The sequence below is a fragment of the Oncorhynchus tshawytscha genome, unplaced genomic scaffold (genome assembly GCF_018296145.1).
Source record: "Oncorhynchus tshawytscha isolate Ot180627B unplaced genomic scaffold, Otsh_v2.0 Un_scaffold_4328_pilon_pilon, whole genome shotgun sequence".
NCBI lineage: Eukaryota > Metazoa > Chordata > Actinopteri > Salmoniformes > Salmonidae > Oncorhynchus > Oncorhynchus tshawytscha.
Window position 1 is genome coordinate 103,436 of NW_024609201.1, and position 13,396 is coordinate 116,831.

Sequence of the window (13,396 nt, forward strand, 5' to 3'; positions counted from 1 at the left end):
TCTACCTGTGTGAGTGTGTGTCTACCTGTGTGAGTGTGTCTACCTGTGTGAGTGTGTGTCTACCTGTGAGTGTGTGTCTACCTGTGAGTGTGTGTCTACCTGTGAGTGTGTGTCTACCTGTGAGTGTGTGTCTACCTGTGTGTGTGTGTATCTACCTTTGTGTGTGTCTACCTGTGAGTGTCTGTTTACTTGTGTCTACCTGTGTGAGTGTGTGTCTACCTGTGAGTGTGTGTCTACCTGTGTGAGTGTGTGTCTACCTGTGTGAGTGTGTGTCTACCTGTGTGAGTGTGTGTCTACCTGTGTGAGTGTGTGTCTACCTGTGAGTGTGTGTCTACCTGTGAGTGTGTGTCTACCTGTGTGAGTGTGTCTACCTGTGTGAGTGTGTGTCTACCTGTGTGAGTGTGTGTCTACCTGTGAGTGTGTGTCTACCTGTGAGTGTGTGTCTACCTGTGAGTGTGTGTCTACCTGTGTGTGTGTGTCTACCTGTGTGTGTGTGTCTACCTGTGTGAGTGTGTGTCTACCTGTGTGAGTGTGTGTCTACCTGTGTGAGTGTGTGTCTACCTGTGAGTGTGTGTCTACCTGTGTGAGTGTGTGTCTACCTGTGAGTGTGTGTCTACCTGTGTGAGTGTGTGTCTACCTGTGAGTGTGTGTCTACGTGTGAGTGTGTCTACCTGTGTGAGTGTGTGTCTACCTGTGTGAGTGTGTGTCTACCTGTGAGTGTGTGTCTACCTGTGAGTGTGTCTACCTGTGTGAGTGTGTGTCTACCTGTGTCTACCTGTGTGATTGTGTGTCTACCTGTGTGAGTGTATCTACCTGTGTCTACCTGTGTGAGTGTGTCTACCTGTGTGAGTGTGTCTACCTGTGTCTACCTGTGTGAGTGTGTGTGTGTCTACCTGTGTGAGTGTGTCTACCTGTGTCTACCTGTGTGAGTGTGTCTACCTGTGTGTGTGTGTCTACCTGTGAGTGTGTGTCTACCTGTCTCCACCTGTGTGATTGTGTGTCTACCTGTGTGAGTGTGTGTCTACCTGTGTGAGTGTGTGTGTCTACCTGTGTGAGTGTGTCTACCTGTGTGTGTGTCTACCTGTGTGAGTGTGTGTCTACCTGTGTGAGTGTGTGTCTACCTGTGTCTACCTGTGTGTGTGTCTACCTGTGTCTACCTGTGAGTGTGTGTCTACCTGTGAGTGTGTGTCTACCTGTGTGAGTGTGTCTACCTGTGTCTACCTGTGAGTGTGTGTGTGTGTCTACCTGTGTGAGTGTGTCTACCTGTGTCTACCTGTGTGAGTGTGTGTCTACCTGTGTCTACCTGTGTGAGTGTGTGTCTACCTGTGTCTACCTGTGTGAGTGTGTGTCTACCTGTGTGAGTGTGTGTGTGTCTACCTGTGTGAGTGTGTCTACCTGTGTCTACCTGTGTCTACCTGTGTGAGTGTGTGTGTCTACCTGTGAGTGTGTCTACCTGTGTCTACCTGTGTGAGTGTGTGTCTACCTGTCTACCTGTGAGTGTGTGTCTACCTGTGTGAGTGTGTGTCTACCTGTGTGAGTGTGTGTCTACCTGTGTGAGTGTGTGTCTACCTGTGTGAGTGTGTGTCTACCTGTGTGAGTGTGTGTCTACCTGTGTGAGTGTGTGTCTACCTGTGTGAGTGTGTGTCTACCTGTGTGAGTGTGTGTCTACCTGTGTGAGTGTGTGTCTACCTGTGAGTGTGTGTCTACCTGTGAGTGTGTGTCTACCTGTGTCTACCTGTGAGTGTGTGTCTACCTGTGTGTGTGTGTGTCTACCTGTGAGTGTGTGTCTACCTGTGTGAGTGTGTGTCTACCTGTGTGAGTGTGTGTCTACCTGTGAGTGTGTGTCTACCTGTGTGAGTGTGTCTACCTGTGTGAGTGTGTCTACCTGTGTGAGTGTGTCTACCTGTGTGAGTGTGTCTACCTGTGTGAGTGTGTCTACCTGTGTGAGTGTGTGTCTACCTGTGAGTGTGTGTCTACCTGTGTGAGTGTGTGTCTACCTGTGAGTGTGTGTCTACCTGTGTGTGTGTGTCTACCTGTGAGTGTGTGTCTACCTGTGAGTGTGTGTCTACCTGTGTGTGTGTGTATCTACCTGTGTGTGTGTCTACCTGTGTGTCTGTTTGTGTGTCTACCTGTGTGAGTGTGTGTCTACCTGTGAGTGTGTGTCTACCTGTGTGAGTGTGTGTCTACCTGTGAGTGTGTGTCTACCTGTGAGTGTGTGTCTACCTGTGTGAGTGTGTGTCTACCTGTGAGTGTGTGTCTACCTGTGAGTGTGTGTCTACCTGTGTGTGTGTGTCTACCTGTGTGAGTGTGTGTCTACCTGTGTGAGTGTGTGTCTACCTGTGAGTGTGTGTCTACCTGTGAGTGTGTGTCTACCTGTGTGTGTGTGTCTACCTGTGTGTGTGTGTCTACCTGTGTGAGTGTGTGTCTACCTGTGTGAGTGTGTGTCTACCTGTGTGAGTGTGTGTCTACCTGTGAGTGTGTGTCTACCTGTGAGTGTGTGTCTACCTGTGAGTGTGTGTCTACCTGTGTGAGTGTGTGTCTACCTGTGAGTGTGTGTCTACGTGTGTGTGTCTACCTGTGTGTGTGTGTGTCTACCTGTGTGAGTGTGTGTCTACCTGTGAGTGTGTGTCTACCTGTGAGTGTGTCTACCTGTGTGAGTGTGTGTGTCTACCTGTGAGTGTGTGTCTACCTGTGTGAGTGTGTGTGTCTACCTGTGAGTGTGTGTCTACCTGTGAGTGTGTGTCTCCTGTGAGTGTGTGTCTACCTGTGTGAGTGTGTGTCTACGTGTGAGTGTGTGTCTACGTGTGAGTGTGTGTCTACGTGTGAGTGTGTGTCTACGTGTGAGTGTGTGTCTACCTGTGAGTGTGTGTCTACCTGTGAGTGTGTGTCTACCTGTGAGTGTGTGTCTACCTGTGAGTGTGTGTCTACCTGTTTGTGTCTATACCCTTGCCATGTCTTGGTGGTGTTGATCCTTGATCGTGCCCCTCCCCTCCCCCAGACATTGTAGATATAAAGCCTGCCAATATGGAGGAGCTGACAGAAGTCATCACAGCTGCAGAGTGCCATCCACACCAGTGTAATGTATTTGTGTACAGTAGCAGTAAGGGGACCATCCGCCTCTGTGACATGCGAGCCGCTGCCCTCTGTGACAGGCAAAGCAAATGTAAGTCGGTAATATCGTTGGGGTAAAACTTTACAGAAATGTCATTGTTTTAGATAGAATAATATATGTTGTTGCTAGCAAATCCTGTTATCAAAACTCAACTCAAAATAAGAGAACGGAGTTGAGCGTTCCTCAAACTAAGTCCGATGTGTTTTCACATACAAACTGTTTTTACAATAGTTTCCCTCTGATGTCAGCAGGTTCTATATATATATATATAGCTTTTTTTTTAACCTTTATTTAACTAGGCAAGTCAGTTAAGAACAAATTCTTATTTTCAATGACGGCCTAGGAACAGTGGGTTAACTGCCTGTTCAGGGACATAATGACAGATGTGTACCTTGTCAGCTCGGGGGGTTTGAACTTGCAACCTTCCGGTTACTCGTCCCAACGCTCTAACCACTAGGCTACACTGCCGTCCCTACACTCTAACCACCAGCCTACCCTGCCGTCCCTACACTCTAACCACCAGCCTACCCTGCCGCCCCAACGCTCTAACCACTAGGCTACACTGCCGTCCCTACACTCTAACCACCAGCCTACCCTGCTGTCCCTACACTCTAACCACCAGCCTACCCTGCCGCCCCTACGCTCTAACCACTAGGCTACACTGCCGTCCCTACACTCTAACCACCAGCCTACCCTGCCGCCCCTACGCTCTAACCACTAGGCTACCCTGCCGTCCCTACACTCTAACCACTAGCCTACCCTGCCGCCCCTACGCTCTAACCACTAGGCTACCCTGCCGTAACATACAGAATGATGTAATCCATGTAGTACCTTCTCAGCTCTTTAGGGTAGCGGGACAACGGTCAGGGAATATAGGCTTTGTTTTCAGGCTGACAGAGAGCTTTAATTGTTTATTTATAGACTAGGATGTATAATGCATTATAATGCAGTTATAATGTGTTGTAAGACTCGTCATGAACATGAATGATCCCTCTATAACGTCTTGATTCATTTATCATGTAATGATTCTTCATTTGAATGACAGTAAGGCTCATACATGGTTATAACAAGTGATAAAGCTTTATACCTGCAGGCTTTAGGTAAAATGTAACCTCCTGTCTGTCTTCTAGGAGATAGACGTAGGCTTGTTTTTGATACTAACGTGGTCCTGTGTGCCTCAGTTGGTAGATCATGGTGCTTGCAATGCCAGGATTGACTCTTTTTAATTACCAGGGCCACCCACACAATAACATGTCTGCATGCATGACTTTAAGTCACTTGAGATAAAAGCATCTGCTAACTGGCCAATACGTTGCTGTTTTGATGAACTGGTTTGGAAAGGTTTGTATGTATTTGTTTCTCAGTCTTCGAGGAGCCAGAGGACCCTAGCAGCCGGTCCTTCTTCTCCGAGATCATCTCCTCAATATCGGATGTGAAGTTCAGTCACAGCGGCCGTTATATGATGACCAGAGACTACCTGTCAGTCAAGGTGTGGGATCTGAACATGGAAAACCGGCCTGTGGAGACCTACCAGGTACTGACTTTAACCTTACCTGTAGAGACCTACCTGTAGAGACCTACCAGGTACTGACTTTAACTGTACCTGTAGAGACCTACCTGTAGAGACCTACCAGGTACTGACTTTGACTTTACCTGTAGAGACCTACCAGGTACTGACTTTAACCTTACCTGTAGAGACTTACCAGGTACTGACTTTAACATTACCTGTAGAGACTTACCAGGTACGGACTAACTTTACCTGTAGAGACCTACCTGTCAGTCAAGGTGTGGGATCTGAACATGGAAAACCGGCCTGTAGAGACCTACCACGTTCTAACTTGAACTTTACCTGTAGATACCTGCCTGTAGAGACTTACCAAGGACTGACTTTAACTTTACCTGTAGAGACCTACCAGGTACTGACTGGAACTTTTTCTGTAGAGTCCTGCCAGGTACTGACTAACTTTAACTGTAGAGACCTACCAGGTACTGACTAGAACTGTACCTGTAGAGACCTACCTGTAGAGACCTGCCAGGTACTGACTAACGTTACCTGTAGAGACCTGCCTGTAGAGACCTACCAGGTACTGACTTTAACTTTACCTGTAGAGACCTACCAGGTACTGACTAACTTTACCTCTAGAGACTTACCAGGTACTGACTTTAACTTTACCCGTAGAGACTTACCAGGTACTGACTTTAACTTTACCTGTAGAGACTTACCAGGTACTGACTTTAACTTTACCTGTAGAGACTTACCAGGTACTGACTTTAACTTTACCTGTAGAGACTTACCAGGTACTGACTTTAACTTTACCTGTAGAGACTTACCAGGTACTGACTTGAACTTTACCTGTAGAGACTTACCAGGTACTGACTTTAACTTTACCTGTAGAGACTTACCAGGTACTGACTTTAACTTTACCTGTAGAGACCTACCTGTAGAGACTTACCAGGTACTGACTTTAACTTTACCTGTAGAGACCTGCCTGTAGAGACCTACCAGGTACTGACTAACTTTACCTGTAAAGACCTACCAGGTACTGACTAACTTTACCTGTAGAGACTTACCAGGTACTGACTTTAACTTTACCTGTAGAGACCTACCAGGTACTGACTTTAACTTTACCTGTAGAGACCTGCCTATAGAGACTTACCAGGTACTGACTAACTTTACCTGTAAAGACCTACCAGGTACTGACTTTAACTTTACCTGTAGAGACCTACCTGTCGAGACCTACCAGGTACTGACTTTAACTTTACCTGTAGAGACCTACCTGTAGAGACTTACCAGGTACTGACTAGAACTTTACCTGTAGAGACCTACCAGGTACTGACTTTAACTTTACCTGTAAAGACCTACCAGGTACTGACTTTAACTTTACCTGTAGAGACCTACCTGTCGAGACCTGCCAGGTACTGACTTTAACTCTACCTACATTCCTCTGGCTATAGAGCACTACGTTGTGTGGTAGTATGTTTTAATCACATTTTGAATGAATTGCAGTGGTATGAAAACAGACAGAAACAATATGTATAGTGAACAAAGATATAAACCCAACATGCAACAATGTCAACACTTTTACAGTTCATATAAGGAAATCAGTCCATTGAAATAAATCCGATGGGCTCTGATCTATAGATTTCACATGACTAGGCAGGGGCTTAGCCATGGATGGGCCTGGGAGGGCATAGGCCCACCCACTCGGGAGCCAGGTCCAGCTAGTCAGAATGACTTTTTTCCTCATAAGGGCTTTATTACTGACATAAATACTCATCAGTTTCATCAGCTGTCCAGGTGGCTGGTCTCAGACGATCCCGCAGGTAAAGAAGCCGGATGTGGAGGTCCTGGGCTGGCGTGGTTACGTGTGGCCTGCTGTTGTGAGGCCGGTTGGACGTACTGCCAAATTCTCTAAACCGATGTTGGAACATTTGATTCTCTGACAACAGCTCTAGTGTACATACCTGCAGTCAGCATGCCAATTGCACGCTCCCTTAAAACTTGAGACATCTGTGGCATTGTGTTGGATGACAAAACTGCACATTTTAGTGGCCTTTTATTGTCCCCAGCACAAGGTGCACCTGTGTAATGATCATGTTTAATCAACATCTTCCTGTATACCACACCTGTCAGGTGGATAGATTATCTTGACACAGGATAAATGCTCACTAACGGGGATGTTAGTGCACAACATTTTAGAAAAATAAGCTTTTGATGCGTATGGAACATTTCTAGGATATTTTATTTCAGTTCGTGAAACATGGGACCAACACTTTACATGTTGCATTTTATATTTTTGTTCAGTATATACATGTTATTTAGTTAAATCTTTAAAATTCTTGTCTCAGGAATGAAAGACAAATTCTTCCTAAAGGCCAAATAAATGAACTGATCCAAACTGTTTTAAATGTGTTTTATATTTTGTATAGGTGCACGAGTACCTCCGTAGCAAGCTCTGCTCGCTGTATGAAAACGACTGCATCTTCGACAAGTTCGAGTGCTGCTGGAACGGTGCTGACAGGTACCACAAACCAACCGACACGGAACTTTAGAATCAGTTTGAAAGTTATGTTCGTTCTCATAAATGGACCCACAACACGCAAATAACAAACACCTGCATTACAATCAACGGCTGTATATACACAAAGCCCAGGATCACCTGACACCATTCATTCCTTTGTGAAGACTCAACGGCACATTGAAGATAAAATAGTCGGTTAAGATGGCGTCTCATGGAGACGTGACATTGTGCCGTTTGGGCTACTCCAGGAAGTGATGTTGCAGGCTAGCTCAGTGTTGCCTCCTCATTGAGTAACTCTAGTTTAAGGCTGACCAGGGTACTGCAGGCTGCCATTAGCAACTAAAATATCCTTCACTTCTGTGTGTGACTTTTTTTAAATAATCGGTTCAAGGACATACATCTGTTGTGTTAGAAGCAATTATTAATACCATGATTGTCATCTAAACATTTTATTTACACTAAGATTGATCACAAAGATTGAAGTTTTTCCGTTAATTATAATGTGTTCTGTTTTCTGAGAACAATGCCTGCAGTACCGCAGTCGGCTTTGAATATCCTTGGTTTCAATGAGAAGGGGCAGTCGTTCTCCCCTGATTACAATTTAGACCTGCAATTGACTTCCAAGCAAAGACGGCTCTACAACATTACTCTTCTAGAACCACGATGACGCTACAACATTACCCTTCTAGAACCATAATGACGCTACACCATCACTCTTCTAGAACCATGACGATGTTACAACATTACTCTTCTAGAACCATGATGTTACATCATTACTCTTCTAGAACCGTGATGTTACAACATTACTCTTCTAGAACCACGATGACGCTACAACATTACCCTTCTAGAACCATAATGACGCTACACCATTACTCTTCTAGAACCATGACGATCTTACAACATTACTCTTCTAGAACCATGATGTTACAACATTACTCTTCTAGAACCGTGATGTTACATGTTAAAACATTACTCTTCTAGAACCACGATGACGCTACAACATTACCCTTCTAGAACCATAATGACGCTACACCATTACTCTTCTAGAACCATGACGATGTTACAACATTACTCTTCTAGAACCGTGATGTTACAACATTACTCTTCTAGAACCATGATGTTACAACATTACCCTTCTAGAACCATGATGGCGTTACAACATTATCCTTCTAGAACCACGATGACGTTACAACATTACCCTTCTAGAACCACGATGACGCTACAACATTACCCTTCTAGAACCATAATGATGTTACAACATTACTCTTCTAGAACCATGACGACATTACAACATTACCCTTCTAGAACCATAATGATGTTACAACATTACTCTTCTAGAACCATGACAATGTTACATTACTCCTCTAGAACCATGACAACGTTACAACATTACTCCTCTAGAAACATGATGACGTTACTCTTCTAGAACCATGACGACATTACAACACTACCCTTCTAGAACCATGATGACGCTACACCATTACTCTTCTAGAACAACAATAACGTTACAACAATACACTTCTAGAACCATGATGGTGTTACATTACCCTTCTAGAACCATGACGTTACAACATTACCCTTCTAGAACCCCGATGACGTTACAAAATTACCATTCTAGAACCATGACGTTACATTGCCCTTCTAGAACCATGCTGACATTACAACATTACCATTCTAGAACATGACGTTACAACATTACCATTCTAGAACCATGCTGACGTTACAACATTACCCTTCTAGAACCACGGTGGCGTTACAACATTACTCTTCTAGAACCACGATGACGTTACAACATTACCCTTCTAGAACCACGGCAACATTACATTGTCCTTCTAGAACCATGATGGCGTTACAACATTACCCTTCTAGAACCACGATGGCATTACAACATTACCCTTCTAGAACCACGGCGACATTACATTACCCTTCTACAACCATGATGTTACAACATTACCCTTCTAGAACCACGATGACGTTACATTACCCTTCTAGAACCACGACGGTGTTACGACATTACCCTTCTAGAACCACGGCGACATTACATTACCCTTCTAGAACCATGATGTTACAACATTACCCTTCTAGAACCACGATGATGTTACATTACCCTTCTAGAACCATGACGGTGTTACAACATTACTCTTACCCCTTTGAATGGGTTGCTTTCTTTACACTAGATAAATACATGTCAATTCTTTATCTAGTATTTTTGTCCAGCACCGAATTTCTATTTCATAACAGGTCTTATAATAATACATGGTATTTATATTGCGCTTTTAAAGGACCCAAAATCACTTTGCAATTGTAGACATTTTTGGGATGTGCAATTCACCTTGTTTTGCTGTTCCTCCTCCCCAGTGCCATCATGACGGGCTCGTACAACAACTTCTTCCGGATGTTTGACCGGAACACGCGGAGGGACATCACGCTGGAGGCCTCTAGAGAGAACAGTAAACCTCGGGCCATCCTGAAGGCTCGCAAGGTGTCCACCGGGGGGAAGAGGAAGAAGGACGAGATCAGTGTAGACAGTCTGGACTTCAACAAGAAGATCCTACACACCGCGTGGCACCCAAAGGAGAACGTCATCGCTGTCGCCGCCACCAACAACCTCTACATATTCCAGGACAAGATCAACTAAACTTAACAACCCCCCCCCCGAAACTGTTCCGACCCTCCCCGAACCCAGCCATCATACATACCTACCGCGAATGGACAGAAATCTTGTACGTTGCATAGTTAAAGAATAGTCGTTAAATCTGTTTAAAGAAACAACAACAGCCTTGTCTGTCCTCCTAATGAAGAAGAAATGTGATGCACTTGTTTCGTTGTGTAGCCAGCCAGACGCCTGGTCGCCTGCTGGAGCCAGACGGCCTGTTTCTTTAGAGTCTGAGGTGTTGGTTGGTTGGTTTGCGTCCTGTCTCGTTGTGAGGGCAGACAGAGGCAGGCAGGAGCCCCAGGTCTGACTCTGGACAGACTAACCCGGGCCTGACAGCAGCAGAAACATCGATGGACAGCGGCTCAACAAAGAGGCCAAAAAAAATGTCAGTTTAAAGTTTAGTGTATTTATTTAAAAGTCTGAGCCTTGTTTTACTTCCTATGATTTGACGACACATTATGGAATAAGGAGGAAAGATGTGTTGGAAGTCAGAATGAGATATTAGTCTCTTAACTGTAAATCTGGGCCGTGGAAGAAACTGAAATGAAATTAGCTTAAATAAAGTAAGGTTGCAAATTCCCAGGTAACTTTCCGAAAAATCCCAAGGTTTTCCAGAAATCCCATTTGGAAGATTCCCAGAATCGGAAAGGAAATGATCCGGGAATCCTGCCAACTAGGATGCTGGGAAAGTTAGGGGAAATGTTGCAGCCTTACTGATAACATTCCTTCTCCCTGGCCGACTCTCTCAGGCCTCCGTGTTGGACCTTGTTAAGCTCTTCAACACAGGTCTCCATGTTGGACCTTGTTGAGCTCTTCAACACAGGTCTCCATGTTAGACCTTGTTAAGCTCTTCAACACAGGTCTCCATGTTGGACCTTGTTAAGCTCTTCAACACAGGTCTCCATGTTGGACCTTGTTAAGCTCTTCAACACAGGTCTCCATGTTGGACCTTGTTAAGCTCTTCAACACAGGTCTCCATGTTGGACCTTGTTAAGCTCTTCAACACAGGTCTCCATGTTGGGCCTTGTTAAGCTCTTCAACACAGGTCTCCATGTTGGACCTTGTTGAGCTCTTCAACACAGGTCTCCATGTTGGACCTTGTTGAGCTCTTCAACCCAGGTCTCCATGTTGGACCTTGTTGAGCTCTTCAACACAGGTCTCCATGTTGGACCTTGTTGAGCTCTTCAACCCAGGTCTCCATGTTGGACCTTGTTGAGCTCTTCAACACAGGTCTCCATGTTGGACCTTGTTGAGCTCTTCAACCCAGGTCTCCATGTTGGACCTTGTTGAGCTCTTCAACACAGGTCTCCATGTTGGACCTTGTTGAGCTCTTCAACACAGGTCTCCATGTTGGACCTTGTTGAGCTCTTCAACACAGGTCTCCATGTTGGACCTTGTTGAGCTCTTCAACACAGGTCTCCATGTTGGACCTTGTTGAGCTCTTCAACACAGGTCTCCATGTTGGACCTTGTTGAGCTCTTCAACACAGGTCTCCATGTTGGACCTTGTTGAGCTCTTCAGGTCTCCATGTTGGACCAAGCTCTTCAACAGGTCTCCATGTTGGACCTTGTTGAGCTCTTCAACACAGGTCTCCATGTTGGACCTTGTTGAGCTCTTCAACACAGGTCTCCATGTTGGACCTTGTTGAGCTCTTCAACACAGGTCTCCATGTTGGACCTTGTTGAGCTCTTCAACACAGGTCTCCATGTTGGACCTTGTTGAGCTCTTCAACACAGGTCTCCATGTTGGACCTTGTTGAGCTCTTCCAGGTCTCCATGTTGGACCTTGTTGAGCTCTTCAACACAGGTCTCCATGTTGGACCTTGTTGAGCTCTTCAACACAGGTCTCCATGTTGGACCTTGTTAAGCTCTTCAACACAGGTCTCCATGTTGGACCTTGTTAAGCTCTTCAACACAGGTCTCCATGTTGGACCTTGTTAAGCTCTTCAACACAGGTCTCCATGTTTGGTCAGTGGACAATTGTTTTTGGTTATTTTTTTTAGTTTTTATCCTTTTTTCTTCTCATGTATAATAACATTTTACTCATTGACTGTATCTATATAACCACACCGTCTGGTGTCAACCACTTAATAAAAGTAACGAAAGCCACAACGACGCGTTTTTTACATTCTGAAATGAATCTGGGTTTATTCTGTTCTACTTCGCGTGTCATTTGGTAGATGTGGACAGTCAACCTACTGGCACCACAATGCCTTTTCTAAGGCACCTGATTCTCTGTTATTAGGCAGCTCACTACTGGAACTTGTGAGAATCCTGTTATTGGCTCTGTCAGTATTTTTTTATTTTTTTATTTAACTCGGCAAGTCAGTTAAGAACAAATTCTTATTAACAATGACGTCCTAGGAACAGTGGGTTAAACTGCCTTGTTCAGGGGCAGAACAACAGATTTTTACCTTTCGGGTACTGGCCCAATGCTCTAACCACTAGGCTACCTGGCTCTAACCACTAGGCTACCTGCTCTAACCACTAGGCTACCTGGTTCTAACCACTAGGCTACCTGGTTCTAACCACTAGGCTACCTGGTTCTAACCACTAGGCTACCTGGTTCTAACCACTAGGCTACCTTGTTCTAACCACTAGGCTACCTGGCTCTAACCACTAGGCTACCTGCCTCTAACCACTAGGCTACCTGGCTCTAACCACTAGGCTACCTGGCTCTAACCACTAGGCTACCTGGCTCTAACCACTAGGCTGCCTGCTCTAACCACTAGGCTGCCTGCTCTAACCACTAGGCTACCTGCTCTAACCACTAGGCTACCTGGTTCTAACCACTAGGCTGCCTGCTCTAACCACTAGGCTACCTGTCTCTAACCACTAGGCTACCTGCCTCTAACCACTAGGCTACCTGGCTCTAACCACTAGGCTACCTGGCTCTAACCACTAGGCTACCTGGCTCTAACCACTAGGCTGCCTGCTCTAACCACTAGGCTGCCTGCTCTAACCACTAGGCTACCTGCTCTAACCACTAGGCTACCTGGTTCTAACCACTAGGCTGCCTGCTCTAACCACTAGGCTGCCTGCTCTAACCACTAGGCTACCTGCTCTAACCACTAGGCTACCTGGTTCTAACCACTAGGCTACCTGGTTCTAACCACTAGGCTACCTGGTTCTAACCACTAGGCTACCTGGTTCTAACCACTAGGCTACCTGGTTCTAACCACTAGGCTATCTGGTTCTAACCACTAGGCTGCCTGCTCTAACCACTAGGCTACCTGCTCTAACCACTAGGCTACCTGGTTCTAACCACTAGGCTGCCTGCTCTAACCACTAGGCTACCTGCTCTAACCACTAGGCTACCTGGTTCTAACCACTAGGCTACCTGCTCTAACCACTAGGCTACCTGGTTCTAACCACTAGGCTGCCTGCTCTAACCACTAGGCTATCTTATTAACAATGACGTCCTAGGAACAGTGCGTTAAACTGCCTTGTTCAGGGGCAGAACAACAGATGTGTACCTTTCGGTTACTGGCCCAACGCCTGCCGTATTGTCGTCTTAGATCCTGATACTCTACATTGTAGTCCAGTAAGACAGGATGGCTTGAAGAAGGTTTCTACATCCTGAATCTCTGGAGGAGGAAACCCCCGG

General features: G+C 45.6%; 1 protein-coding gene and 1 long non-coding RNA gene across 3 annotated transcripts in view; one reads left to right on the plus strand and one right to left on the minus strand.

Annotated features, from left to right (window-relative positions):
* The window catches only part of LOC112236300 (serine/threonine-protein phosphatase 2A 55 kDa regulatory subunit B delta isoform), a 37,524-nt gene extending 27,364 nt beyond the window's left edge, over positions 1 to 10,160 (plus strand). For both annotated transcript variants that reach the window (XM_042314454.1, XM_042314455.1), the window contains exons 7-10: positions 2,999 to 3,163; positions 4,477 to 4,646; positions 7,043 to 7,134; positions 9,493 to 10,160. In XM_042314454.1, the coding sequence (XP_042170388.1) occupies positions 2,999 to 3,163; positions 4,477 to 4,646; positions 7,043 to 7,134; positions 9,493 to 9,772 (707 nt within the window). In that variant the 3' untranslated portion in view covers positions 9,773 to 10,160. The remainder of the gene's footprint in view (positions 1 to 2,998; positions 3,164 to 4,476; positions 4,647 to 7,042; positions 7,135 to 9,492) is intronic.
* Positions 10,161 to 10,903: 743 nt separating this feature from the next.
* On the minus strand, positions 10,904 to 11,700 carry LOC121844417. Its single transcript, XR_006081980.1, has 3 exons — positions 11,575 to 11,700; positions 11,357 to 11,541; positions 10,904 to 11,294 (listed from the first exon to the last, which is right to left on the minus strand). It is a non-coding gene; the product is annotated as an uncharacterized LOC121844417 (long non-coding RNA).
* Between the last annotated feature and the right edge of the window lie 1,696 nt (positions 11,701 to 13,396).